This window comes from Drosophila montana, unplaced genomic scaffold (assembly GCF_035044405.1).
Source record: "Drosophila montana isolate Dmon_TW-CO22-7 unplaced genomic scaffold, ASM3504440v1 contig_1505_1, whole genome shotgun sequence".
NCBI lineage: Eukaryota > Metazoa > Arthropoda > Insecta > Diptera > Drosophilidae > Drosophila > Drosophila montana.
Window position 1 is genome coordinate 2,430,462 of NW_026996452.1, and position 25,407 is coordinate 2,455,868.

Consider the following 25,407-nt stretch of genomic DNA (forward strand, 5'->3'; position numbering starts at 1 on the left):
CTTTATAGATTCTTTTATTTGTTTAAGCATTATTATTACAACTCTCACATTTTAAAACATGATCATTTATTATTTGTTAAATTACACATTTTGAAACATTTATTAATTTATGTATCGTTTTTAATTTTTTTTTTTTTTTTACCTAGCGCACACTAATTTGTCTGTAAACTACTATTTATGGTTTTTGTTTTTTGTTGTTGTTATTATTTTTTCGGATTACTGAAATAATTTCAATATTAATTAGCTTAATTAATAAAAATTCGTACTTAGTCGCGATTTATTTAATTGCTGGAAACATTTAATTTAATACTATTGAGATTGAGTAATTTTAATTGTAACACTTTTTCAAATACCTCCTAACTTGCGTTGTGATCGGTACACTTTGAGCATTTGAAAACTGAGCTTTTGTTTTTCGTTGAACACATTTTAAACGAATTCAAATCTATATGTTTATATTGTATAATTCATATCTATCAATTTGAGCGACGTTTGAACACAATTAAGTATAAGCTGGCTTCACCGGAATGCATAGTCTAAAGAACGGAAACTAAGAAATTTCCGCTCAAATCTTTCAGTGGTGCATTCCATATAAGTAAAATTACTTATTTGGATCTAAGCTCGTTTACAACAAAAGAACTTTAACAATATAACCTTAAAATGTGCTTAAAAATAAGCAATAATTTAAAAGCATGTTAAATAATAGTTACAAGTTATTTGATATTTGCATTTCTTTGTGTTTGTCTTTGTCTTTGTCTTTGATTTCCCTACCTGAAGCTTTGCCTATTTTCGCAATTCTTCAGTTATAATATTAATATTATCATTTGAAAATGTTTGAAAAAAAAAAACAAACAAAATTCTTGTGTTAATAGTGTAATTATGTCGTTTAGACTTCAATATGTAATGCATTTCTTACAAGATAAAAATGCGGGACTCACGAGAAATGTGTCCATTATGTGTACAACAATATTTTTTGTTTTGAATATTTTTCATAAGTCTGCATGGTATTATCAATAGATATTCCTAATAAATAATATATAATACAATGAACGTAAAACACAATTAGAAGAATACTATTTTATAGATACCATTTAACAAGTACATTATTACATTATTCCTTGAACAAGAAATCAATCTAATAATAGATATATTTATATAGATTCACTTACATACATTGAACACCTTAAAGTGCTGTTGGTTATCCTTGCGTATACTTAATATATAACACATACATTTATTTGCATTTTTCCAACTTATTCTTGCTTACTTGAGCTCTTATAATAGAGATTCATTGGGTATTGACATTTACATTTAGAATGGGAGTGTGAGTGTATGCAGTATTCATGAATGTTTATTCACTTTTGTGTGCCGAGGGAAAATGACAGTAACTTGGTCAGCTTACATTTAAAGAAAATGTTGTTAGATATTATACATACATATATAATACATATTCATTGACAGTTAACATTGGCAAAATTGGATTTAGTTTTTTTTAATTTTTGTTTTGATATCAACTGGATACCCACACATACACATATATCCATATAAAGATCAAGTTTCTTATGAAGTCTGTCTACTTAATTTATGTGTTTCGTTTTTGCTATTCGCTTTTTTTTTAACATATCATCTTGTAACAATTTTGAGCTTTTCTCTAACGGTTTCAATAATTTTTGCAACTCTATTATAATACAATTTTAAATACTTACATAGTTACAAATATACATAGACTTGTGCAGAAATAAGCTAATTTTACATTCCAATGCTGGGTATCATAGCTACATATATATATCTATATATATAATCATGTTGTTTGAGCAATTTGAAAGTACATATATATTATAAGTATATAGCTAATTTTAGAACATAATCTTTTACAAATATATTTAGTATTCTTTTCATTGGGGTTTTATCTAGTTGTTTGTATATGCCATTTGGGTTGGATATTGAATTAGAAGCCTGCGTTTTCTTTAGGATGCACATTTTGGCATTTGGATTTGGGTGTGGCATCTTAAAGAAAATGGCTCAAATCTCATTCGTTGACATCCTCATCCGATGAACTGGCCGCGGGTATCGTCGAGAATTGCCACGCCTCGCGATTGTTGTTTTTGCTGACACTACAAAATATATGAATTAATATGTTTTCAACATATAAATAGTTTTATATCGTATAAATATACCCATGCTTTTTGGCATTGCTAGGCAGCGTGTGCGAGCTGCGATAATAGCTATCGTGTGGCTCCTCTTTGGTCTCCTCCAGAGATTTGCGCTGCAGCGTCATGGTCTCTTGCGGCGTTAGCGCATTGCCCCCGCCACCGCTCAGCTCCGCGTTCAGATAATATTTGGCACTCTGTGCGATCTTGCAGTTCTCGCATTCGCTTAGATAGTCGTCGTCCAGGCTAGTGTCGTTGGGCAAGAAATGCTCGTTAGGATTCAAACAGTTCTTCGATGTGGTGCACACAGGCAGCTGTTTGCTGGGCGTGCCACTGCGTCCACTCTGCACCTTGGCCACCAGCTGCGGATAGCTGGGCATCTGGCAATGGGCAATGGCCAAACTGCTGCTAGTCGCTGCCGTTGCGCCTGTGCTCGCCGCTGAGCTCCTTTCGCTGTCGCGTTTTACGCGCAGTATCTTTGGCAGTGTGGTGCTTTTACCAGTCGTCGTCGGCTTCTCATTGTTGTTCTCCAGCGGCGGTATGCTGATCACCGATGGCACTTTGCTGACCACGCTGTTGATGGTGCTGTTCAGCGAGATCTTGCCGCTAATGTGCTTGGGCAGCGTATAGGTCACATGATTGTTGGCCAGCGGATAAAATGTGCTCGAGTTGATCTTGCTGTTCGTCTTCTCGCCGCAGCTGGACGAGGGACTGGTCGGCGGCAGCGTTAACGTTGGCGTTTGCTCCTTCCTCTGATACACGCTACTATTTGTCGATTTGCTTAGCGTATAAATGGTGGCCACCGCATTGTTGTTGCCCCCGCTGCCGCTGCTGCAGCTGCTGGTGGCAGTTGTTGTTGTTGTTGTCGCTGTTTTTAAATTCGTTAGGCTTTTGTAGAGTTTCGGTGGTAAAGTTGGATTGCTTTGATCGTTGATCGAGCTGTGCTGCTGCTGCTGCTGTTGATGTTGTTGTTGTTGTTCTTGCTGGTTATAAAAATGTTGCTGCTGTTTCTGCGTTAGATTCAAGTAGGCATCAACCTGCAAGGATTGCCAACAAGATTAGCAAAAACACAAAGGCAAATAAATATATTATAAATTTTTGTTACGGAGCATGAAACCATAAAAATTGTAAAGGAAAAGTTAAAGTGTTTCATTAAAATATTTAGAATAAAATAACAAGGCAAAGTTTAAGCCAAATCCTGGCACAATGGATATGCAAAAGCAGAAATGGTTTATCGGCTGCAAATTGGCTCAGACCGTGAACCGAAGATTCCGAGAATTTTCTCCTTTGGGTACAGGGTATCCCGAAGTCGGGCACTCGCTACCAAACCACTCATATTTTATTTATGTATTTATATATATGTAAGTAAAATCAACAAATTCCTCTTCTGACCAATCTAAGGACTATATTATCAACTAAATGAATAAGGAAAATGAATAATCTGTATGAATAACAGACTTTTGGTTTCATTTTCCCGTTTTTCGGCAAATATGTCTCTGTGCTAGTCATTAACTAAAGAGCTGACTAATTCGAAACTGTTTGGGTAATTTTTGGCCTTAATACGAATAATAGAATTTCCGAAGTTAAGCATTCGCAATGGGATTACTTACATTTCGAACTCACCTTTCGATTCAAATAGGCGCTGGAGAGCACATCGACGCCGGTCTGGGTAGCAGCAGCCGCTCCACTGCTGGATGCACTGCGTGCGCCCCCGCTGCTGCTCCGTGTACGTTCGGCAGAGCTGCTCGAGCTGCTGGAACGCTTCTGTACACGGCCGAGCACAATTGGCGGCGCGCTGACATCCTCGTGATGCGGCAGCGGCGGCGGCGGTATTATAGACGAGACACTGCTCGACGTGTGCGAAGGATGTGGCTGCAGCTCATCGCCCACCTGCTTCGAAATGGTGGCAATTTTTGGCTCCTGAGCGCTGGAATTTCGCGTACCGCTGCCAATCAGAAGCTCCTGGCCGTACTGCTGCTGCTGCAGACTAGTTGTAGACTTGGCGCGTTGGCCATAGGCCAGCGTGGCGGAGTGCCGTGTGCTGGCGCTGGGTGACAGGGCGCACGCATTGCTGCCAGTTGAGGCAAACAGTTTGCCGGCGCCGTTGAGAAATGCATTTGCATTGGCATTGGCATTGCTGCCCATATAGGACATGGGCACATGCTGTATGGGGCACTGGCACATGGGCTTCTTTGTCGCCTTGTCCGTGGAGCTGGAGCTGGCGCTGCCGCTGGAGCTGGAACTGGACTTTGGCTTGACGGTGACCACCTGCAGTGGATCAGCCATGGCAAAATAGCGCGGTATGGTGCGATGATAGCGACGCGAACTGGAGGGCGTTTTGCTGCCCTGCTGCTGCTGCTGCTGCTGCTGAGGCAGAGGCAGCGTTTGAGTAACCGAATCAGCTTTGCCGCTGCTGCTCGATGTGGCTGCTGTGGTTATGGTCGCTATTTCCATTGGCGGCAGCATGTCTATGGCGGTTGTGGACAATGCTGCTGCCAGCAATTGTTGCTGCTGCTGCTGCTGCTGATGTTGCTGCTGCAGCTGTGTAAGATGGTGTGTGGGCGTGGCCAGCATCTCGCTTGTGGCGGGCAATGAATGATAGCTGGCGGCACTGGCACTCGCATTGATCTCCACGTCGGCTACAGTGAGATATTGCTGCTGCTGCTGCTGCTGTGGCTGTTGCTGGTGCAGCAGCTCTTGTGAGCCGCGCGGCGTGCGACGTGCCGCTGCATAGGCCAGGGAGCTGGAAGCGCTGCCAGTTGTGGCAGCGGTGGTTACACTGGCGCTTATATTTAGATGGCAATTCTTATAGCTGCACTCGCTGCTAACAGTGGGCTTGGGCGTGGGCAGGGTCTGCACACAAATCGAATTGTTGGCCGCCGGCGCCGGCCCCGACAATTGCTGCAGTTGCTGCTGATGCTGCTGCTCCAGGCTGAGCTGATGTTGCTGCTGCTGCTGCAGCTGTTGCTGTTGCTGTTGCTGCAGCTGGTGCTGCTGCTGCTGTTGCAACTGTTGCTGTTGCTGCTGCAGCTGATGCTGCTGCTGCTCGCTTTGTAAGCTGTAAGGCGGCTGATGATTCTCGCCAGTGGCAATTGTGGTGACGCCGCCGCTATTGATATTTATATTGATCAGATTTGTAGTACTCTGTGTGTACTGATTGGATTGTGCAGCAGCTGCCGCCGCAGCAGCGGCGCTCAATTGATGTGCGTGCGGATGCGACGCAGTTACAGGCACCATCTGCTGGGCATATGCATGTGGATGTGGATGCTGCTGTGGTTGTGTGTGCAATTGTAGCGTGTGTTGTTGTAAATGCTGCTGTTGCAATTGCTGCTGCTGCTGCTGCTGCAATTGTTGCTGCTGCTGCTGCTGTTGGTGTTGCTGCTGTAGCTGCTGCTGCTGCTGGCTGACGCTGGCCAGAGCCTGGCGCTGGACATGGCTGGGCAGTGTGACGGTGCACTGAGCGCTTAACGCCTCCGCCTGAGATATGGCCACGGCTTCCTCATAGGGCGGCGGTGCCTCTCCACGCGGAAAATAGCCGCTTGGTGGCTTCCAGAGTGGATAATGGGTGGTGGCGCCGCCATACGAATAATCAATTGCACTCAGATTGCCCTCCATGTAGCCCATGTTGCCGGCAATATAGCTGAAAAGTCATGCCAATTTAGATAGGGACGTTTTGAAATGCTTTAACTTGAAACTCACCCAATGCTGCCCACAATGCTGCGCTGATCCTCCGTATTCTGGCGGTTCTCGCGTGCCCGCATCTTACGCTGTCGCAAACGATTGACCAGGAAGAAGAGCAAAGACAAGGACAGCGTGGCTGTAATGCCACTGGCCACCAGTCAAATGCCAAAGTCGGTGCTGCCATCGCTGAACTGATCGTCCAGGCAGATGACCTCGCAGCAATTGTTGCCGCTGCCGACAGTTTGAAAGGACTTACATTTACTGAACGCCTCGCACAACACCATTTTGCACGCCTTGGGCAGCCCGCTGTCGCAGATGCACAGACGACACGAGTCCGGTCCGGGCATATAATGCATGCCCGTCTCATACAGTTTGCCATTGTAATCCCGACAATGGCCGCCCGGGATAAGGCTAGAGCTCACCGCGTTGCTATCTAAAGTGCAAAAAATAACAGATCGAAAGCTAATTTTAATTTACGAAATAAATAATATATATATATATTTATTGATTGTCAAGAAATGGGAAATTATGTATTAAATTTACTTTAATACATTTTTATTGATAAATGGGGAATTTGGCTGATGTTAGATTAGAATACGGAGTGTATTTTCTCAGAGATTTTGTGAGTTAAACGGGATTTTAACTTTCTTGACCGTCTAATGTACGTATGGAATAAAGTGAGCTGTAAAGGCTTCTGTTTTATAAAGATTCAGTTACTCGGTATGTGGATAGTCCAGTGGAACATATGGTAAGATATCTAGACTTAGGCATACTACTTCTTAAAATGTATAATAATACTCTATAGAATTGATTCGATTCTTTTTTACTTTGTAAACAACATGAATGCAGTATATCAATTTATAGATAAAAGATGTTTTAAACATATTTTCCCTGTTTCAATTGTGAATTGAAGATTGCAAAGATGTATAGAAACATATAAGCAATAGTTAGTATATTTAAGCTTTGATATGGCATTTCTTATTTATGGAAAGTTCTAGTTTCTAGTGTTTGCAGATTTCGTCAAAAGCAATATGAATTAGTACTTTGAATAAATTGTATTATAACATTTAAGAGACTTGAATTTTATATATTTTAAATGTTTTATTTATCAATTTTAGATAAATATTATAATAAATAAAAAAAAGTTTAAATTAACGTAAAACCTTTTTTAAAAAAAAAAAAACAAAGTTATAAGTTATAATTAGGTTCAAATAGAGTTTTAGCTAAAAATGCACACATTAAAATGTATATATGTATGTGTGTGTTCCCGAACAACTGTACGATTCTTTATTTTGACACACTTGACCAAGTTTCGCTTCGCTGCTGATTTAACAGTTACCGTTATTCGTTCAAATGCGAATATTAAGACACAATCACACACATACACAAAACGCAGCAGGTGCTGTGCCCCCCTTTCGCAATTCACCCACATATATAGATACATATATATATACATATATGCATATCCACATACATAGCCAGCCATAGCATTTATCACTGGAATGAAATTAAATGCAAACGCATTACATTTTCAACATAATTTAAATGCTAAACAGCAAAAGGAAATTCAAATTAAAAACAAATATATCCAGCATTTGCTCTGCGGCAGGGTGGTTAACAACGGAGAGGTTGGTGGGGGGCTGCATAACATGCACTGGCACAGCCGACACGAACCACAAAACACGAGTGCGAACGGCTGGGCAGGAAACACACGAACGAAAATGGCAAACAGTGTGCCTTGCGCCCCCGCAAAAGGAAAAAATTGCTGCGAGTTTCCAAGTGAAATTTTTGCAACTCACATACACACACACCCAATTCAGCCCCACACGTACACACCCAAACACATGGCAGAGTATACATACATGCAACAACAAGCACACACGGCACACCACCCAACGGCCACCCACATATACACAGACTGAGAGCAAGCGAAAGAGACAGAGGGAGAGAGAAAGTAAGAGCGGAATGGGCAGCAGCACTAACGCAAAATTTTGCACGCCACTTCCTTCGCAGCGCCCAGTGGAAAAGCTTTATGCCCCTTTTTGCAGGAGTTGCTGCCTGCTGGCTGGCTGAGAAAAAGAGCGCAGCGCAAGTGTATGTGTATATGTATGTATATGTATACGTGTGCCCCGTGTCCCATAAATTGTGAAACTCTGCTGTGGCCATGGACCATATTACAGTTATTGTAGATAGAGAACATCAATTGAAAATTGATTTTGGATAGAAAAATGATTGCATTGCCCTTTGAAGTTCTCATTTAATACATATTTGTATCATATGCATTTCAACTATATGGCTTAAAATAATGATGAAAAAAATATACATTATTACTGCCCTGCTCTCTTTAGCACAGCAAGGATATGGCTTTATGCTTGTGTGTGTATAAAGTTTTTCAGTTTTCACTATATCCTTTTACCTTTGGCATTTCCAATAAACGCAAGCACTGCCAAAAAATACATTTTGCTGGCGTTAATTTCCACTTTCAACTGCACAATTTACTATTAGTTATTAGTTACACAGTTTTTATTTGATATTTTCAACGGTTTTTACGAAGGTTCGAGCAATACCAACTAGTGCTAAAATTTATCTGTGTGACCGTTTACGGTAACATGAAAGTACCCAAAGTGTATTTGTAACTGAACTGAAATACTAAAAATACCAATTTCAACGTAAGAAGTAAAGGAAGTGACGTTACATTTTGTTGGTCGGAGGACGTTAACGTAAGCGAATGCATCTAAAAGTATGCTATATAGAATGATAAAACGAATGAATAAGGATATATATATTGCTTTTACTCACTGACTGGTAAGTAAAGATTTTTAGGGTGATGTCTTAAGTTTCATCTAATCTGCTTAAAACTCATGTTTAAATTACTACATGAAAATGTTATGAATACGTGTTTTAGCTATTTTGAAAATTCCAACCACAACTTCAAACATTTTTTTAATGATCTTTATAAAATAGTATTTCGCAAAATCCAACGGTCTTGGGTGGAAAATGCTCCAAGCTTCTTACCACAAGACTAACATGGGTCGTGTATTCGATGGACTTATTTATTTTAAAAATTTCTTTTAAAATGCCTGTATTTATATATATATTTCTATTTATGTTAATATATTTTTATGCACGTAAAAGAACATTAAATTTTAAAATAATCACTTAGAGAGTTCATAAGGCCTACTGATTTTATTGACTACATTCTCTAACATTTAGGCAAATCAGACACCTCGCTACAAGAGAGAGAGAGAGAGGGAGAGAGAGAGAAAACACGAAAAACACAAACCTGAAAATGTAAAGGCCATCATTAGCAATCCTGCTCCCACTGTTCAACGGACTCAGCAACTTTTGTCAGCAACATGTTGAAAACATACGATAGTCAACATTATGCCGGAATGTTCTTCAACCCACATAAAACACATTAAGCTCTAACAAAAATTCGTATTTAATTATGTATATCTCAACTTGAAACCGAAACATATGTATGTTGGAAATGCATTATTTATATTAATTGTTCTATGGTTCTAATGCATGGATAAACACTGCGCCGCTACCAAAGAACAAATAACAATTTAACCGGAAATCAGAGACTATATCAAGATAAAATATACACATACATATGTGCACACTTATGTAAGTGATATACCTGCTGTATAAGGCTACAGAGTAAAAATAAATTGTAAATAGGTATATCTCGTAATTGAATTTCATGCAAAATGCATTGTGTTCATTAATTTTGCAAAGTGTCCGAGGCATGCAACGGCAACAAAATACAATGACAACAACAACATTAACTTAATCGCAATATCAAGTTCGCAAGGTTAAACAATGGCAAAAATAACACAGGTGGATATCTTGTACTCAAAGGCGTTCAACTAGATAAAAAAAAATTTAGATACATTTTCCTAATTTTTCTTTCTATTTTTTATACATTTTTTTTACTTTATATATCTGGCAAATAGAAAGAGTTTAGGCAATAAACATTCCATGTTTCAGTGTTGGGAAATTTTTAGTTTTATATGGTACTATTATATATATTTTCTGTTTACGTTTATATCTCTATAGAGAGCCTCTGTGTGTAGACCAGGCAAGCAAAAACGCTTTATAGGGTCTTATATACCACTCTGGCCAGTTACATAAACGTTGAAAACCCTAGCATACCCTCTCAGCTCATTTACCTGGATAAAGGGTATAATTAGCTCGTTCGCTGTAAACAGCACGCACACGAAATGCAGCTAAATAATATAGCTTTCGGTGGGCGCTGTGATTAGCATGCATTTAAATTAAATGAATGTTATTTGTAATTTTCCTTCCGAAAGACATTTGCATAGACTTCACTTGTAGATTAAATCCACTGAACACCGGACGTGGACCGGAAGTTAACAGAAAAAAAAAACAAAATGGCTTCGAAGTTGGTGAACGCTACAGCCGCACAGGTGACAGCAATGAAGGGTGTTATCCGGAACAGCAGCTATGTGATACCAGGACTATATGATCTATCCGTTGAGGATACCAATTGGGTGCTGACCTCATCCTTTATCATCTTTACCATGCAAACGGGCTTCGGCATGTTGGAGTCAGGCTGCGTTTCCATCAAGAACGAGGTGAACATCATGATGAAGAATGTAATTGATATTGTGCTTGGCGGCTTCACCTATTGGCTTTTTGGCTACGGCATGAGCTTCGGACGCGGACCATTCTCCAATCCATTCATAGCCATAGGTGATTTTCTACTCGATCCGCCCGTTGGCGACGAGCTGATGGGACAAATATTTGCTGCTTTCCTGTTTCAATTGTCATTTGCGACGACGTCCACAACGATTGTGAGCGGCGCCATGGCCGAACGGTAGGTTAAAAATGTACCCTAATTAATTACAAGAGAAGAAAGAATAGTATACCATAGTTCCTATAGTAATCCGAATTGATACTTTTTAGCTAATATTTAATGAATATAGTGAGACCTCTGGCTTCCCTCTCTGGGTTACCCATATCTATTAAAATTAAATTGCCCTATTCAATTGTGCTTAAACTAGACCTTCAATCACGATTCATATATTTACGTGCTTAAATTATCGGACATAGCCTTTCGATATTTATCTAATGATTATTTAGCTATCGATAGGTTTCCACATCACTGATATACAGATTAAATAGTGATATGCAGATTAAATACTTTTGCGGAAGCGTGGCCCATAGTTCCTATAGTAATCCGATGTGATACGTTTTTGCAAATATGTAAGAAGTAAAGTGAAATCTCTCCGGGCTCCCATTTATTTTAAAATTATAATGCCCTTTTCAAGTGTGTTAAAACTAGACCTTCAATCACGATTCATATATTCACGTGCTTAAATTATCGGACACAGCATTTCGATATTTATCTAATGATTATTCAGTTATCGATAGGTTTCCACATCACTGATATACACTCTTTTCCACAGTTGCAATTTCAAAGCGTACTGTTTGTTCTCGTTCCTGAATACGGCGGTCTATTGCATACCCGCTGGCTGGGTGTGGGGCGAACATGGATTCCTTAACAATCTGGGCGCCGTGGATATTGCCGGCAGCGGTCCGGTGCATTTGATTGGCGGCGCCGCATCCTTTGCTTCGGCTGCCATGTTGGGGCCACGTTTGGGCCGCTATGCCGACGGTATTGACCCGCTGCCCCTGGGCAATCCGGTTAATGCGTGCATGGGTCTCTTTGTGCTCTGGTGGGGCTGGCTGGCCTTCAATTCAGGCAGCACCTACGGCGTCAGCGGTGCCAAGTGGCAGTATGCAGCGCGTGCAGCCGTAATGACCATGATGGGCTCATTTGGCGGCGGATTTGTTAGTTCGCTGTAAGTGAAGATAAACCAACAAAGATTTGCCGAAAATTGATCAATCACACCCATTTATAGTTACTCGTTCTGGCGACACGATGGCCGCATGGACATCATGGATCTCATTAACGGCATTTTGGGCTCGCTGGTCTCCATCACGGCCGGTTGCTTTCTCTATCGCGCCTGGGAAGCGCTGATCATTGGTGCCTTGGGCTCGCTGCTGTGTGTTGTGGCCATGCCGCTTTTCGATCGAATGGGTGTGGATGATCCGGTGGGCGCCAGTTCTGTGCACGGTGTCTGCGGTATTTGGGGTGTCATTGCCGTTGGCCTATTTGCTGACAATCCTATACCTCTGGACACGACTAAGGGACGCAGTGGTCTGTTCAAGGGCGGCGGCTGGTATCTGCTGGGAATACAAACGCTGTCCGTCTTTTGCTTGGCCTGCTGGGGCATTTGCTCGACGATAATGTTGCTATATGTCATTAATAAAATAATACCCATACGCATGGATCCGCACGAGGAGCTGCTGGGCGCCGATCTCACCGAGCATCGAATACGTCACTCACAAATTGGACTGTCACGCGCTATTTCTGCGCTGGCCCCCATCAAGATCGATCTGCAAGAGATTATCGGCATTCAGCCCATTGGCATCAATCCGGGCCATGAGCGCAGCATCGAGCAGCTTCGCGCTGCGGACGACAAACTGCAGCAATGGCAATCCTACCTGGAGCAAGTGACTGGCAAGACTAAGAAGTTGGGCACAGCCCAGAAAACACTTGAGGAACAGCAACTTGAAACAGACATAACGCTTAATCTAAAATCTGCCAACATGGAGCAAGAAAAGCCGAGTAGCGTCTTTGGGCGCAAGGTGAGATCGGTGCATGTTATAAAGGACAACTGGAGCCAGGACAAGGGCTCCTACAAGCCTAACAACAGTGAGCTGCCGGTTACTAGCCCAGTGGCCAGACTGGACAAAGATGGCAACTTTGCCTGGTTGGACTAAAAAGATCCATTTCAATTCATAAACTAAAACCGCAGAATAGTCAAGTCTTTAATATGAGTCTCTTGCAAACCCATTGGGCTAATAACATGGTTCCTATTCAAACTATTTTTGACATTATATATTTCTTATTTAGTTAGTTGTAGATTGAAATTTAAAATTGTATTAATCAATTGTGTCAATTTATAATAGTACTACGCCCATTTAAACTTTGACCCGCATTTGTCATCCAAGAGGGGTGGATTTTGCGAAAAGCGTGAAACATCTCAAGTGAATTTGAACGAAGATCTTTGGAAATTAGTTTAAGGACGATCGTTTGGTAAACAAAAAAGGTTTCATACAACTAATTTACCGATTGGAATTTTCTGCGAATGGACTTTCCGAAAATGATATATGAGCTGCTTATACTGATCTAGAATTCTTTATTATTATTCAAGGGTATACAAATAATAGAACTGCAATGGACAGGAAGTTATAAAGCTTTGAGGTAGACCTCTACAGGAGCTAGTTTATATGTATATATCAAGAAAAGACATTAATTAGAAAAACCAAAAAAGAAACCCGTTGATTCGAGACTATTTCTGCGTTTACGCCATGAAAGTCATGATTTCCCAATTCTGCTAAATTAAACAAAAGCCCTATCTTATGCTACATTTTCAAAATAAACAACCTAGATTGTTTTTTAACAGAATCAATTGATGCAGTCTTTTGGGCGCAAACGGCTGCTAGTATAAGGCTCGCAGTTTTCGTATAACTTCAGCTTTACCGTATTAAAAAAGATTTAATTTTCTGCAAATCTCAAATTGATTTATTTTATTCAAGTACAAGCAAATATTGTTTGGATGATCGATCGATGTACGATAATAATATAATATATATGTATTATCCTAAGTTTATAGCAGTGTTTGGTTTCTATTAATATTTATATATATTTTACGTGTTGCAGTTGTATTATTATAATATAACTTTCAAGAGCAGTTGTCGTTTGTTCTTGTGGTTGGTTGGTATTTTCTAATTTAGAATCCAAGTTGAATATGTTTTCGTGTAAAATGTAAATTGTGTAATTGATTTATTGTGTGGTTTTTGGTTGGCGAGTTGATTAATCGACCTCCTCGATGGTGGGGCCAGCACCGCCGGCACCAGCAGCTCCAGGAGCAGCGCCTGCGCCAGGCATACCACCAGGCATACCGCCGGGCATGCCACCAGGAGCACCACCGGCGCTCTGGTAAAGCTTGGTGATGATTGGATTGCAAACGCCCTCCAGCTCCTTTTGGCGGTGTTCGTATTCCTCCTTATCGGCCAGCTGATTGGCGTCGAGCCACTTGATGGTCTCGTTGCACTTGTCCATAATGGTGGTGCGATCCGAGTCCGAAATCTTGCTCTTCAGATTGTCCTCGTCAAGGGTGGCCTTCATGTTGAAGCAGTACGACTCTAGAGCGTTCTTGGCAGAGATGGTCTCCTTCTGCTTCTCGTCCTCATTACGGTACTTCTCGGCCTCGTTGACCATACGCTCAATATCCTCCTTGGACAGACGACCCTTGTCATTGGTGATCGTAATCTTGTTCTCCTTGTTGGTCGAACGCTCCAGGGCGGTCACATTCAGAATACCGTTGGCATCAATGTCGAAGGTCACCTCAATCTGAGGCACACCTCGTGGTGCTGGTGGGATACCCGACAGTTCGAATTTGCCCAACAGATTGTTATCCTTGGTCATGGCGCGCTCGCCCTCGTACACTTGGATCAACACACCGGGCTGATTGTCCGAATAGGTGGTGAAGGTCTGCGTCTGCTTAGTGGGAATGGTGGTGTTACGCTTGATGAGCACGCTCATCACGCCACCAGCAGTCTCGATACCCAGAGACAGAGGGGTAACATCGAGCAGCAGCAGATCCTGCACCTCCTGCGACTTGTCGCCGTGCAAGATGGCAGCCTGGACGGCAGCACCATAGGCAACAGCCTCATCGGGATTGATGGACTTGTTCAGCTCCTTGCCGTTGAACAGATCCTGCAACAGGCGCTGCACCTTGGGGATACGAGTGGAGCCACCGACCAGCACAATATCGTGAATGGCCGACTTGTCCAGCTTGGCATCACGCAGAGCCTTCTCCACGGGATCCATGGTGCTGCGGAAAAGATCAGCGTTCAGCTCCTCGAAACGAGCACGCGTAATCGAGGTATAGAAATCGGTACCCTCGAACAGCGAATCAATTTCAATGCTAGCCTGGGTGGAGGAAGACAGCGTACGCTTTGCACGCTCACAGGCGGTGCGCAGACGACGCAGAGCACGCTTGTTGGTGGTAAGATCCTTCTTGTGCTTGCGCTTGAATTCCTGTACAAAGTGAGTGACTAGACGATTGTCAAAGTCCTCACCACCCAAATGGGTATCACCGGCCGTAGATTTGACCTCGAAGATGCCGTCATCAATAGACAGAATGGAGACATCGAAGGTACCGCCGCCCAAATCGAAAATCAACACATTACGCTCTCCAACAGCCTTCTTGTCGAGACCATAGGCAATGGCCGCGGCGGTTGGCTCGTTGATAATACGCAATACGTTCAAACCGGCGATGGTACCAGCATCCTTTGTCGCCTGACGCTGTGAGTCGTTGAAATAGGCAGGCACAGTGATGACGGCATTGGTAACCGTCTTGCCCAGGTACGCCTCGGCGGTCTCCTTCATTTTGGTCAACACCATGGAGGAGATCTCCTCGGGGAAGAAAGTCTTCTTCTCATCCTTGTACGTAACTTCAATCTTGGGCTTGCCATCAACGCTAACGACCTCGAAGGGCCAGTGCTTCATGTCGGATTGCACGGCCGCGTCATCGAATTTGCGACCAATAAGACGCTTAGCATCAAAGATCGTTTGAGTTGGATTCATGGCCACCTGGTTCTTGGCGGCATCACCAATCAAACGCTCCGTCTCCGTGAAGGCAACATAGGATGGGGTGGTACGATTACCCTGATCGTTGGCAATGATCTCAACCTTGCCATGCTGGAACACACCCACGCAAGAGTAGGTTGTGCCCAAATCAATACCAACAGCTGGAGCTTTAGACATCTGCAATGAGTGAAATAGAATTATTTGTGGATTAATTATTTGACTAGGTTTATTGTTTTTTTTTTTTAATCTAAAATTGTTTAAGTGTCAACGAACTTTGTAAAATTTGTGTTCTCTGGCATCTCTGTTAAAAGAAACACAAAGCTGTGCATAGTATTGGAAATTGGAAAGCGATTGCTTAATCGGCTAAATGGGGACACATCGGACAAAACGATATGTCATATTTTAATGGTTGTATAATCAATTATTATTATATATTAGGTAGGTAGCGCATTCTAACAAACTAATCAATTAATTTTGTAGAAAGGCTGAGGCTGCAACCCTGGCCATGAAAGTAGTGAAATAAATTTTTATAGCGTTTTTCGCCTTATGTTTGTAATGCCTTTTGCGCTGAATTTCATGTCAACGGAAACTGGTTGTTGCTAATGTCACAGTCAACACCCAAAACGGTGAAACGTGAGCATATGACTAATTATAATGGCCGAGGCACACAGTATGTACTTACATATTATACATGTACATACAACAATCAAACAAGATAAACTGGCAGATAACAATGGAGTTTCATTTCGGCAGCAGCTGCTTATTTTCATCAAAAGGTGCAAGCACCGCATGGGCACAAAGGCGAAAATTCTGGAATGCTTGAAACCCCAAACATGAACACACATAAGTATGTATCTACATATATGTACGCAAAACCACGCCGTTGCCAGACTGGATTGGATTGTACAATTTATTGTGCGTAAGAAAGAGACGACGCTAGTATACAAGCACGCGCGCGCTAAATTTTATATGTATGCAAGTTTGAAAGGTTTTTATTCCATCTACGCGTGCACACGCATACATTGAAATGCCGGTTGCTAACCACGCTTAAATATAGAAAATAAAAACTATAAAACCAAACTTTTCAGCATTAAATATAAAAGTAAAAGAAATAAAATTTTCCAATCATAAATATAAATGCGGACGTCAGCAGTAGAACGTCATCATGACTCATGATGACATGAGTAGGTAGCGTGCGTGTGATGCGGCATATTTTTTCAATGGAATATTCCAGTGCAACCACACTTAAAATAAATCCGCAAATTACGATGAGACATCAAATACAAACTTATGTATGTATATGTACATGTACGTATATGCAAGGCTTTAATTATTTATTAGAATCCACAAAGCAATGCAAAATCGAATGACGCAATATATATGCATGTACTATTGTAAATACGTTTAAATGCTTGAATGTACATGCCGTGAATAGACATTCATATATATGTAAATAAGTACCTCTGTTAAAATTCTAAAGTTTAAGCACTTGCAACCTTTTCTATTTTAACGCAATTTAAAATTTCGAAATCTACAATTACAATGAACTACTTTCAGTACGCATAATTATTGATTAACGCCAAAAAAAGCACATGTTATTCACTGGAAATTTTTTTCTGTGCAAACACGCGGCATTGAGCACGTGCAAAATTTAGCGTGCACTGCTGTGTGTGAATGTAAATTGCTAAAAATAAAACTTACCTTTATGTGTTGCTTAATTAAAATGTACTAAATATATGGATAAACGTGTAATTGCTTCTTCACTTCTTTGTCCCACTTAAATTTCTTTCTGTCGAGTCGACACTCAGACGTTCGATCAAACTGGCACTTGTAATAGGAATAATGATGGCGTACGATGGTGCCTTTACTTATAGGCGCGTTGCCCTGCTCTGGAAAATTCTAATATTCTGACCTGATGTGGCAAGGCTGGCCAAAACAGTGTTGCTCTATTAGCTTTCAGTATTTATCGAAAATAATCAAATGCTGTAGCCCTGCTTGCTAAATTGGCCTTGCCGTGCAGATAACAAGCGCGCCAAACTTAAAAAGTTACAAACAAATTTTTATAACACTTTGCAGTCATAAATCAATAAACAGCAATAACAATATTTGTGATATCAAGACCCCACATCGAAAGCGTTAAGTAGCTAATGGCACGCGTTATCAGCCATACTTTAACTGATACTGACAGGATTAGAATGGAAATCGGTATTTTATAGGTATACGTGCACTTTATCAACAGATTAGTGGTCAGCTAGTGCATACGCTTTAAATATATTTATCGCGTTACTTATCTTAATGAGGTATACGTCAAATATTTATAAGTGGCTAATATAATAAACCTACTAATGCTAGATCCTTGAAGGTTATTATTTTTTATTGCTAAGTACATTAATCAAATTAATCAGCCTTATTTACGGGCATCGAGCTTACAATCCGGTTCAACTCCCTCAAAAATTGGAGAACTTTCACCACCTCCACCACCTCCAGTAATAATTTTCAGAAGATCCGATATTTTGCTATTGATCAGCTGCAAAGAGTAAGAAAAAAAATGATAAGAATCACAATTTTCAATTTTCAATTCCGCTTGCAAAAGTAACCCACCGTTTCGAGCTTGTCGACTACTGTGCTTTGCTCATAGTCCCATATATCGCCTAGCAATTCGACTCCCATTTCATTAACCAATGCATGTACAAAATCATCAATGCGCTTCTCTTCCAACAAATTTTCAAAGTTAATTTTCAAATCTCCCATATGCATTTCGATTTGTAAGCCAGTGATGGCTAAAGACGTCGACGCTTTAATTCTCCATGAGATTTCGAACGAAAAGTCTTTAATTGACGCCCTAAAAAGGTGACGAGATGAAATAAATGGTTTGTCAAATATCCACATCTATATTCCTTACTCAGCGTTGCCGTCGCCGGACAAATTCAGAATATAGGCCAAGGAACCCTTAGCGGTATATAGGGATTTCAAATAGGTGTGTGGAAAGGTGACATTAATCGTACTCCTCGTCACTCCAGGAATAACATTTATTTTTAGCGTATTTACAATGAAATCTGAAAGACCATTCAGCTTAAAGTCCTCAATCGAACCGGTAAAGCTACAAACAATTAAAGGCTTACATATCGAGCTTATATGAGCAGAGGAAATGTTCGGACTTACTCGACAAGATAGTTGTTATTCACAGCTGTCTCTGCAGGACCTAGCTCTAGTGGATCCAATGCGGGTAGGCCCAAATTCGGTATCGGGTGGCACATGCGTATACGAAACTCCTCGAGAAATGCCTGAATTGTTTCCTCATAGACGCACGCAACGGGCGACAGGCAACTGTAGATCGTGGCCACGGCCAGAAGCACCTGCCATAGGTAACCGGTCCGCATTTTGCTTAATTTTAGAGATCCGTTTGCCTGGGGCTGAAGCACGCGACTGAACTACCTATGCAAAAGTTTTCGGTTTTTGTCAAGTGCACCCATTTCCAGTTCCCATTATGAATGTCAAGATACGACTAAAACCAATTCATGAAATACCCTTGCCTAGTAGGGCATATTTACTATAAGTGTACTTAGCTGAGCAAAAACAGAAAATATGCGTAGTATTGATATGATGAATCTGTGAATGTTTAGACCCTTGCATAGGGTATTATAATAATGGCATGGACAACTTCCTTAAGACTCTATAGAAACTTGGCAATATGTCCACACATTTCTAAGGGATTTCTTTTCTAGTATTTTCTTCAGTGATATTATTATTACATAAGCAGCTTTAGGGTATACAAAATACTTTTGTTTTCTCTTTTATTGCAATTTTAATATTAAGACCAAAGCTTATCGCTAAAAAGCTGGTGGGGCCTGAATGGATGAAGCCAATAACAGGTCTACCCTTATCAATGGCTACTATTTTCGATTAACAATAGCACTTTATTTGTTATTTACTATTCAAGAATAATCGCAAGGCTGCCGTTAAATCGTTTCATTGGCTGCATTATCAAACATCAAAGTTAAATATGTAGGTGGAAGGCCGACAACTAGTAGAATTAATATCTAATCTAATGCTAAACCTGTTCTGGTGGCTGTCGCAAGTGCTCGGGAATCTGCTGCAGCTCCGTTTTGGACGCTTGCAGTGCCACGCCTTCGGGCAGATTGCGTTCAATGTACTCTAAGAATGTGTCCAGCGTTGAGCCCGTCAGCTTGTGAAAGTTCATGTAGCGAAAATGTGTGCGTATCTCATATTGGACGCGATGCTTCTTGTAAATGTGCACCGACTTTAGCAGGGTCATGCGTTCGTGGTGTGCCTTCCGAGGAGACCAGCTGCAAGTGGTAAAACGAGCATTTAATATGGATTTATTGGGGTTTCAACTTCAGCCGGTACCTACCACTTGCCTAACTCAATGCCCAAATGCTCAGCAGCGGTTGTAGCAAACCAGGTGTAACTTTTTAGCACCGCCGGATCTATGCCTCGCAGCTCAATTTCCAATTTACTGTAAAGTTTATCAGGCTCGCCCACGGCGGCAGGAGGCGTAGCTTCGGTGCTTGGTAAAGTTGCTGCTGTTGTATTGCTTAGGGCGGAGGCAAAGCGCGCTGGCTGTGTCAGACGTAATGTCTTAAATAGCTTAAATAGACAAACATAAATAAAAACATTAGTTTTAAGTAATCAATAAAATTAAAATCAAATGCTCACCTGAAGCATTTTGTTATTGCAGCTAGAAACCAGAAACAGGGTTATGCAAGTGCAGGGATGCAAAACGTTGATTACCTATCGATAGACGGTGAGCATTGAATTTTGCCGGGGTGTGGTAACACTGACACTCCTTGCACGTGCAGCCCAATAAGAGCGCTTTTAAACTTTATTGTGTATAGCAATTTGTTTTTATTTGTAATTGTAGCTTTTGGCATTTTAATTAAGAGCTAGACTTTGTATTTACTTAATATGAAAAACACAGATCAGAAAGGTAAGTGCAATAAGAAAACAAAACATGACGCGCTGACAACAGAATTTTCCCCGACAGCAAACGAGTCCAGCGAGCCCAGCTCCGATGAGGAGGCATACGACGACATTGAGGATGATGAAGAAATGGGTGAGGACGAGGGAGAGCCAACAACTTGTTTGTTTTGCACGCAAGTTTTTCCCAGTATTGATCTGGCCATCGAGCATTTAAACAGTCAGCACAAAGTAAATTTGTCGCAGCTCAAGCAGAAATTTCAAATGGATCAGTATGGTTTTATTAAACTTATAAATTACATACGTGGAGGTCAAATCAGCCCAGAGCTGCTGCTACTAACAGAACAGCCACAGTGGAATGATGAAAAGTATCTAAAACCCGGAGACTACGAGCCGTGGCTGTGCTATGACTACGATGCGCTAAAGACTGACGAAACGGAGACAGCTGCCAGCGTTCCGGAGCTGATGCAACGCATTGCTGAGCAAGGCAAACTACTGCAACAGGCCAGTGAGGATATGGAAAGGATGCGCAACGACTATAAAGCACTCCTGCAAAAAGTGCACAGCGATGTTGAGGCCGGCGGAAATGCAATGCCATCAACCAGCAATGGCATCGTGCGCAACGCCCCAACGCTGGATAAAGAATACTTCAATAGCTATTCCCACTTTGGTATACATTACGAAATGCTCAGCGATAAGGTAGAGAATCATATTACATAGTGGTGCTCCAATAATAATATTTCTCATACCCATAGGTACGCACAAGCAGCTACCGTGCAGCTCTAATGCAAAATCAGAAATATTTGCATGGCAAGTCGGTGCTAGATGTGGGCTGTGGAACAGGTATACTTTCTATATTTGCATCTCAAGCGGGCGCCGAGACCGTCGTGGGCATTGACAACTCGGAGATTGTCTATACCGCTATGGACATAGTCAGGTGAGCCAGTTTTCAAAGGTTTTCAAAGCATTTCAAAGATTTATTGTTGTGATTATTTTTTTGAATACCCAAAAAGTTGAAAACTTGTTACTCTTTGCCATATTTGCTTTAAAACATCCATGTAAATAACACATACAAGTGAGAATCGGGAGAGGAACCAAAATGCGTGAAAAATGTATGAATTAGAATTTAGTGTGCGTAACTGTCCCAAGTCTAATTAGAAACTCCAAAAAATCCATCTAGAATGTAGTTGGACTAAAAACTGTACATCAATTTTCAGTCTGATACAGTTTGACAGCTACTTGCCCAGTGTCTCATCCTGAACCCATTTTATTAATTTAAATTTAATATAATTATAATTAAAATGCTCTTACTTGAAATAATTGATACCACATTAATTTCAATTTCTTATTTTATCAATGAATAACCATATGAAACGTTTCCATTGACAGGAAAAACAATGTGCAAAATGTAAAATTAGTAAAGGGAAGACTAGAGGACACTGTACTGCCAGAGGACAAATACGATGTCATCATCTCCGAATGGATGGGCTATTTTCTGCTATACGAGGCAATGCTGGACACAATTATCTATGCACGCGAAAACCATTTGAAGCCCAATGGCAAAATTCTGCCCAATCGCTGTACGCTGCATTTGCTGGGTATAAATGAGGCGCTGCATGAACAACACGTTGAGTTCTGGTCGGATGTCTACGGGGTTAATATGAGTGATCTGCGCAAGCGCAGCATTGAGGAGCCCCTGATGGAGGTGGTAAATCCTGAGCATATACTCACAGAGAGCGAGCAAATTGCCAGTTTTGATATGATGACCGTGGATCTTAACTATTCGAATTTTACGCATGAATTCCACTTAAAGTGCACACAAACGGGTAAATTGGCTGCCTTTGTGGGTTACTTTGACACGCTGTTTGAACTGGATAACCAAATCATGTTCAGCACATCGCCAGCCGAGACGCCCACACACTGGAAACAGACGGTCTTTTTCATAGACCAGCCACAAACGGTGCAAAAGGATCAGGTGATAAGCGGCAAAATCAGCTCCCGGCGCCACCAGGGCGATGTGCGTGCACTGCATGTGGATATCGAGGCCTTTGGGAGGCATTATAAGTACTCGGTGGATTAGTTGGTCTTCAGATTGTTTTAATGCAAGTTTTTTGTAGACAAAATGTGAGCTTAATTAATATTAAAAGTATGTAATATATAAATTAAAATGAGTACCCGCTGCCAGGTAAGCTGGCGCAGTGCAGTTGCCAAAAAACAATTTTACATATATTTATTATGGGAGGGGGTGGGCGATAGAGAAACAGATGCCAAAAACATAAAATAATGTTGCTTTAAGCAGTGTTGGTTTCCAGATCGGAAGCGGGTATTTCGGGCTCCTCATCGTTGTACACGTTCTCGGCCATTTGCCATACTTGCATGATATTGTCCTCCGACACAGAGCATATGATCCATGGCTCATTTGGGTTCCAGGAGAAGTCGCTGATTTTTGCCGTATGGCCACCGTGTATGAAAAGCAGCTCGGGCGGGCCATCTTCGGCATCTTCAGAGCTCTGCTCCTCGCCAATTTTCGATAAATCCCACACATGTAGACGCCGATCGGTGCCCGAGGAAGCCAGAATGGTCTCATTATGGGGCGACCATTGCACCTGAAAGATTTCATCCTTGTGCGACTCAAAGGAATGTAGTTTCAACTTGAGATTACGCAAATCCCACAAGGCGACCGTTTTATCCGCAGATCCCGTGGCCAATATAAATTCGGAGTACGGATTAAAGCTCAAACAATTTACTTCGGCCGTGTGCGCATCAACTGTGTGCGATGGTTTTGATGTGTTGTTGTTGCGCGTATCCCAAATCATCAGCTTCTGATCATCGGCCACCGAACCGAATAATGATTCATGCAGCAAATGCCAAGCCACATCCTCAACGACGGCGGTATGGCCAGTGAATATATTCTTCGCATCGATAACGCGATGCTCCTTGGGCGTGGCATTGATATCCCACAAGCAGATGGTGTGATCGTCCGAGGCCGAGAGCAAGTAACCTAAAGACGGAAAATGATAAGTGAAAACAGAACTACATAAAAAACGGGTTATAAAAAGAAAAAATATAAAATAAAATGTTCACTAGGAAAGATAGCTTTTTCAATTAGGAAACAGACGGACATGGACACTGCGACACGGTGAGATGCCTCCTTCATTGGGTAACACATTTCGTCAAAATATCATAAAATCTAATCTAGCACTGGTATTTAAGCAATTCATGAAGCTATCCTCGTGCTTACCATTCAAATTGGGATTCCACGACAGACCGTAGCCTTCCTTCTGGTGTCCTCGCAAACGCAAGTCCGGCTGGCATTCGCCGGATGGTTCCGGTTTGCTGGGATGCTTTGTATAGTCAAATACGAGAACATCGCTTGAGGGAGTTTTGGTAGCAATAACGCAAGCATTTTGCGGCATGTAGCGTGCACGGTTCACTTCCCCTTCGTGATTGATCTTGATTTCAATCTCGATTTTACCGCATACTGAGCCAAACCCACCGAATTCGCCCTTCTCATTATCGTAGTGGGAGCCATCGAACTGTGCATCCTCACTAGGCAGTTGGACGCTGGCAATCAGCAAATGATTCTGTTCATCCGAGGTATGTGTGCCCAATATCAGGCGATGAACGGAGTAATCTTTGCCATCCTGTTTGGTTACATCAGGCAGCCATTGCGCCGTTAGTGAAGGCCATTCCAGAGCGTGCGTCATGACCAGATCGTATAGAAATGGAGTGTTCTTTTTCCATATCTTGTACTCTTCGTTGATCACACGTTCCTCGACGGCATCGTCAAAGGATTCCGCTGCTTACAAACAAATTGTTAAAATTCGGCATTTGATCAACGTTTGCCATGTTTGTTACTTACCATTATCGCTGCGATCCACCATTTTAGACCACGCAGCCAAATTATAATTTCACGCAAATTTTTGTGCGCGTCGCAAATTCGGGCGCCAAAACAACAAAGCGGCGGCGGCAAAAGCGTGCTCAGTCGGCAAAATTTTACAGGCTTTACGGCTTCGTTTTAAACAAGCGCTCTAGTTAAAAATGTAATACTTAAGATAACACTTAAATTTTTATTATAAAAATTGAATGTGCTCTTGGACTTTTTGCAACAATACTGTTAGCAAAAAGTTAGAAAATTATTTTCCTTTTTTTTTTGCAAGCGCGTCGGCTGCTAGATGCGACAGAGATGTGTAGAAATATCATCGGTAGCGATGTAAGAAAGTCGATTAGTCTAACCCATTTGAATTTTGGTATACAATGATTTTAATCGATAGTTTGATTTGTATAAATAGTAATTCATACACACATGCATGCATACGTTACGTATGTATTTAATAATTTTTCCCTTCAAACCTACATGCATACAAACCTACTTAGCCAAAAAATGTACATGTGTATCCGTACAAAGCCTGTATATTTGATAGCCTGTGTGAAGTGTGATCATTTCTGCACGCATACATACATATGAACATGCGTATTGTTTGGGCAAGCATAGAAAGGGACGTTAGTGTTATTGTTATAGTTATAACAAAAAATGTTCCTTGTGTTTTAACGATTTTCAGTATTTAGATGGATTGGCTGTCGGCTATGCCTAAGCAATCGAAACGAGAACGAAGATAAATTTCAAGGCATTTAGCCAAAATGTCAGTATCCGCAACGATCCGACGCTGCTTATTATGTAGCTACATTTAAGTCCTAGTTCTATTAACATTAACATGTATATTTAATTATTTTAACCAAACAATTCAAATGGCAAAGGTAATATTTGCATTCATTTTTGTACACGTTTTAAAAACATAATAGCCTCCGCCAAATCGAAAATTCGATATTTCAAATGACTCGTCATCGATAGTTAGCAGCTCTCGCTTGCTCGTTGGCGATAGTTCAAAAATATCGGAAATTCATCGCAAAGTAGTATAGTTGTTGCACGACACACGATTATCGTGC

General features: G+C 41.3%; 8 protein-coding genes across 9 annotated transcripts; 2 read left to right on the forward strand and 6 right to left on the reverse strand.

The window, feature by feature from the left end:
* Positions 1 to 865: 865 nt before the first annotated feature.
* LOC135437457 (AF4/FMR2 family member lilli) lies at positions 866 to 5,980 on the reverse strand. Its single transcript, XM_064695378.1, has 4 exons — positions 5,847 to 5,980; positions 3,771 to 5,787; positions 2,175 to 3,184; positions 866 to 2,111 (listed from the first exon to the last, which is right to left on the reverse strand). The coding sequence occupies exons 1-4, from the start codon at positions 5,906 to 5,908 to the stop codon at positions 2,027 to 2,029; spliced, it is 3,174 nt and encodes a 1,057-aa protein (XP_064551448.1). The 5' UTR covers positions 5,909 to 5,980; the 3' UTR covers positions 866 to 2,026.
* Positions 5,981 to 5,986: 6 nt separating this feature from the next.
* On the reverse strand, positions 5,987 to 8,440 carry LOC135437657 (uncharacterized). Its single transcript, XM_064695690.1, has 2 exons — positions 8,245 to 8,440; positions 5,987 to 6,261 (listed from the first exon to the last, which is right to left on the reverse strand). The coding sequence occupies exons 1-2, from the start codon at positions 8,285 to 8,287 to the stop codon at positions 5,987 to 5,989; spliced, it is 318 nt and encodes a 105-aa protein (XP_064551760.1). The 5' UTR covers positions 8,288 to 8,440.
* A 1,770-nt stretch (positions 8,441 to 10,210) lies between these two features.
* Positions 10,211 to 14,319, forward strand: Amt (Ammonium transporter). The gene is made up of 3 exons (XM_064697386.1): positions 10,211 to 10,671; positions 11,264 to 11,659; positions 11,720 to 14,319. Exons 1-3 carry the CDS (start codon positions 10,226 to 10,228, stop codon positions 12,642 to 12,644), a joined length of 1,767 nt encoding a protein of 588 aa, XP_064553456.1. The 5' UTR covers positions 10,211 to 10,225; the 3' UTR covers positions 12,645 to 14,319.
* Positions 13,679 to 17,384, reverse strand: Hsc70-4 (Heat shock protein 70 cognate 4). The gene is made up of 2 exons (XM_064697373.1): positions 17,224 to 17,384; positions 13,679 to 15,699 (listed from the first exon to the last, which is right to left on the reverse strand). The coding sequence occupies exon 2, from the start codon at positions 15,697 to 15,699 to the stop codon at positions 13,741 to 13,743; it is 1,959 nt and encodes a 652-aa protein (XP_064553443.1). The 5' UTR covers positions 17,224 to 17,384; the 3' UTR covers positions 13,679 to 13,740.
* Positions 17,385 to 17,730: 346 nt separating this feature from the next.
* On the reverse strand, positions 17,731 to 19,062 carry LOC135433327 (uncharacterized). Its single transcript, XM_064689347.1, has 4 exons — positions 18,685 to 19,062; positions 18,425 to 18,622; positions 18,124 to 18,364; positions 17,731 to 18,049 (listed from the first exon to the last, which is right to left on the reverse strand). Exons 1-4 carry the CDS (start codon positions 18,900 to 18,902, stop codon positions 17,930 to 17,932), a joined length of 777 nt encoding a protein of 258 aa, XP_064545417.1. The 5' UTR covers positions 18,903 to 19,062; the 3' UTR covers positions 17,731 to 17,929.
* Positions 19,063 to 19,283: 221 nt separating this feature from the next.
* On the reverse strand, positions 19,284 to 21,835 carry mRpS10 (mitochondrial ribosomal protein S10). Its single transcript, XM_064689359.1, has 4 exons — positions 21,772 to 21,835; positions 20,200 to 20,274; positions 19,895 to 20,130; positions 19,284 to 19,829 (listed from the first exon to the last, which is right to left on the reverse strand). The coding sequence occupies exons 1-4, from the start codon at positions 21,790 to 21,792 to the stop codon at positions 19,574 to 19,576; spliced, it is 588 nt and encodes a 195-aa protein (XP_064545429.1). The 5' UTR covers positions 21,793 to 21,835; the 3' UTR covers positions 19,284 to 19,573.
* Positions 20,312 to 22,678, forward strand: Art3 (arginine methyltransferase 3). Its single transcript, XM_064689320.1, has 4 exons — positions 20,312 to 20,470; positions 20,528 to 21,159; positions 21,216 to 21,397; positions 21,850 to 22,678. Exons 1-4 carry the CDS (start codon positions 20,449 to 20,451, stop codon positions 22,538 to 22,540), a joined length of 1,527 nt encoding a protein of 508 aa, XP_064545390.1. The 5' UTR covers positions 20,312 to 20,448; the 3' UTR covers positions 22,541 to 22,678.
* Caf1-55 (chromatin assembly factor 1 p55 subunit) lies at positions 22,537 to 24,604 on the reverse strand. 2 transcript variants are annotated; one of them, XM_064689331.1, is made up of 3 exons: positions 24,323 to 24,604; positions 23,702 to 24,262; positions 22,537 to 23,461 (listed from the first exon to the last, which is right to left on the reverse strand). In XM_064689331.1, the coding sequence occupies exons 1-3, from the start codon at positions 24,342 to 24,344 to the stop codon at positions 22,752 to 22,754; spliced, it is 1,293 nt and encodes a 430-aa protein (XP_064545401.1). In that variant the 5' UTR covers positions 24,345 to 24,604; the 3' UTR covers positions 22,537 to 22,751. The 2 variants fall into 2 exon arrangements, with proteins under 2 accessions (XP_064545401.1, XP_064545407.1); XM_064689337.1 differs by having other exon boundaries at positions 23,702 to 24,259; positions 24,323 to 24,602.
* Between the last annotated feature and the right edge of the window lie 803 nt (positions 24,605 to 25,407).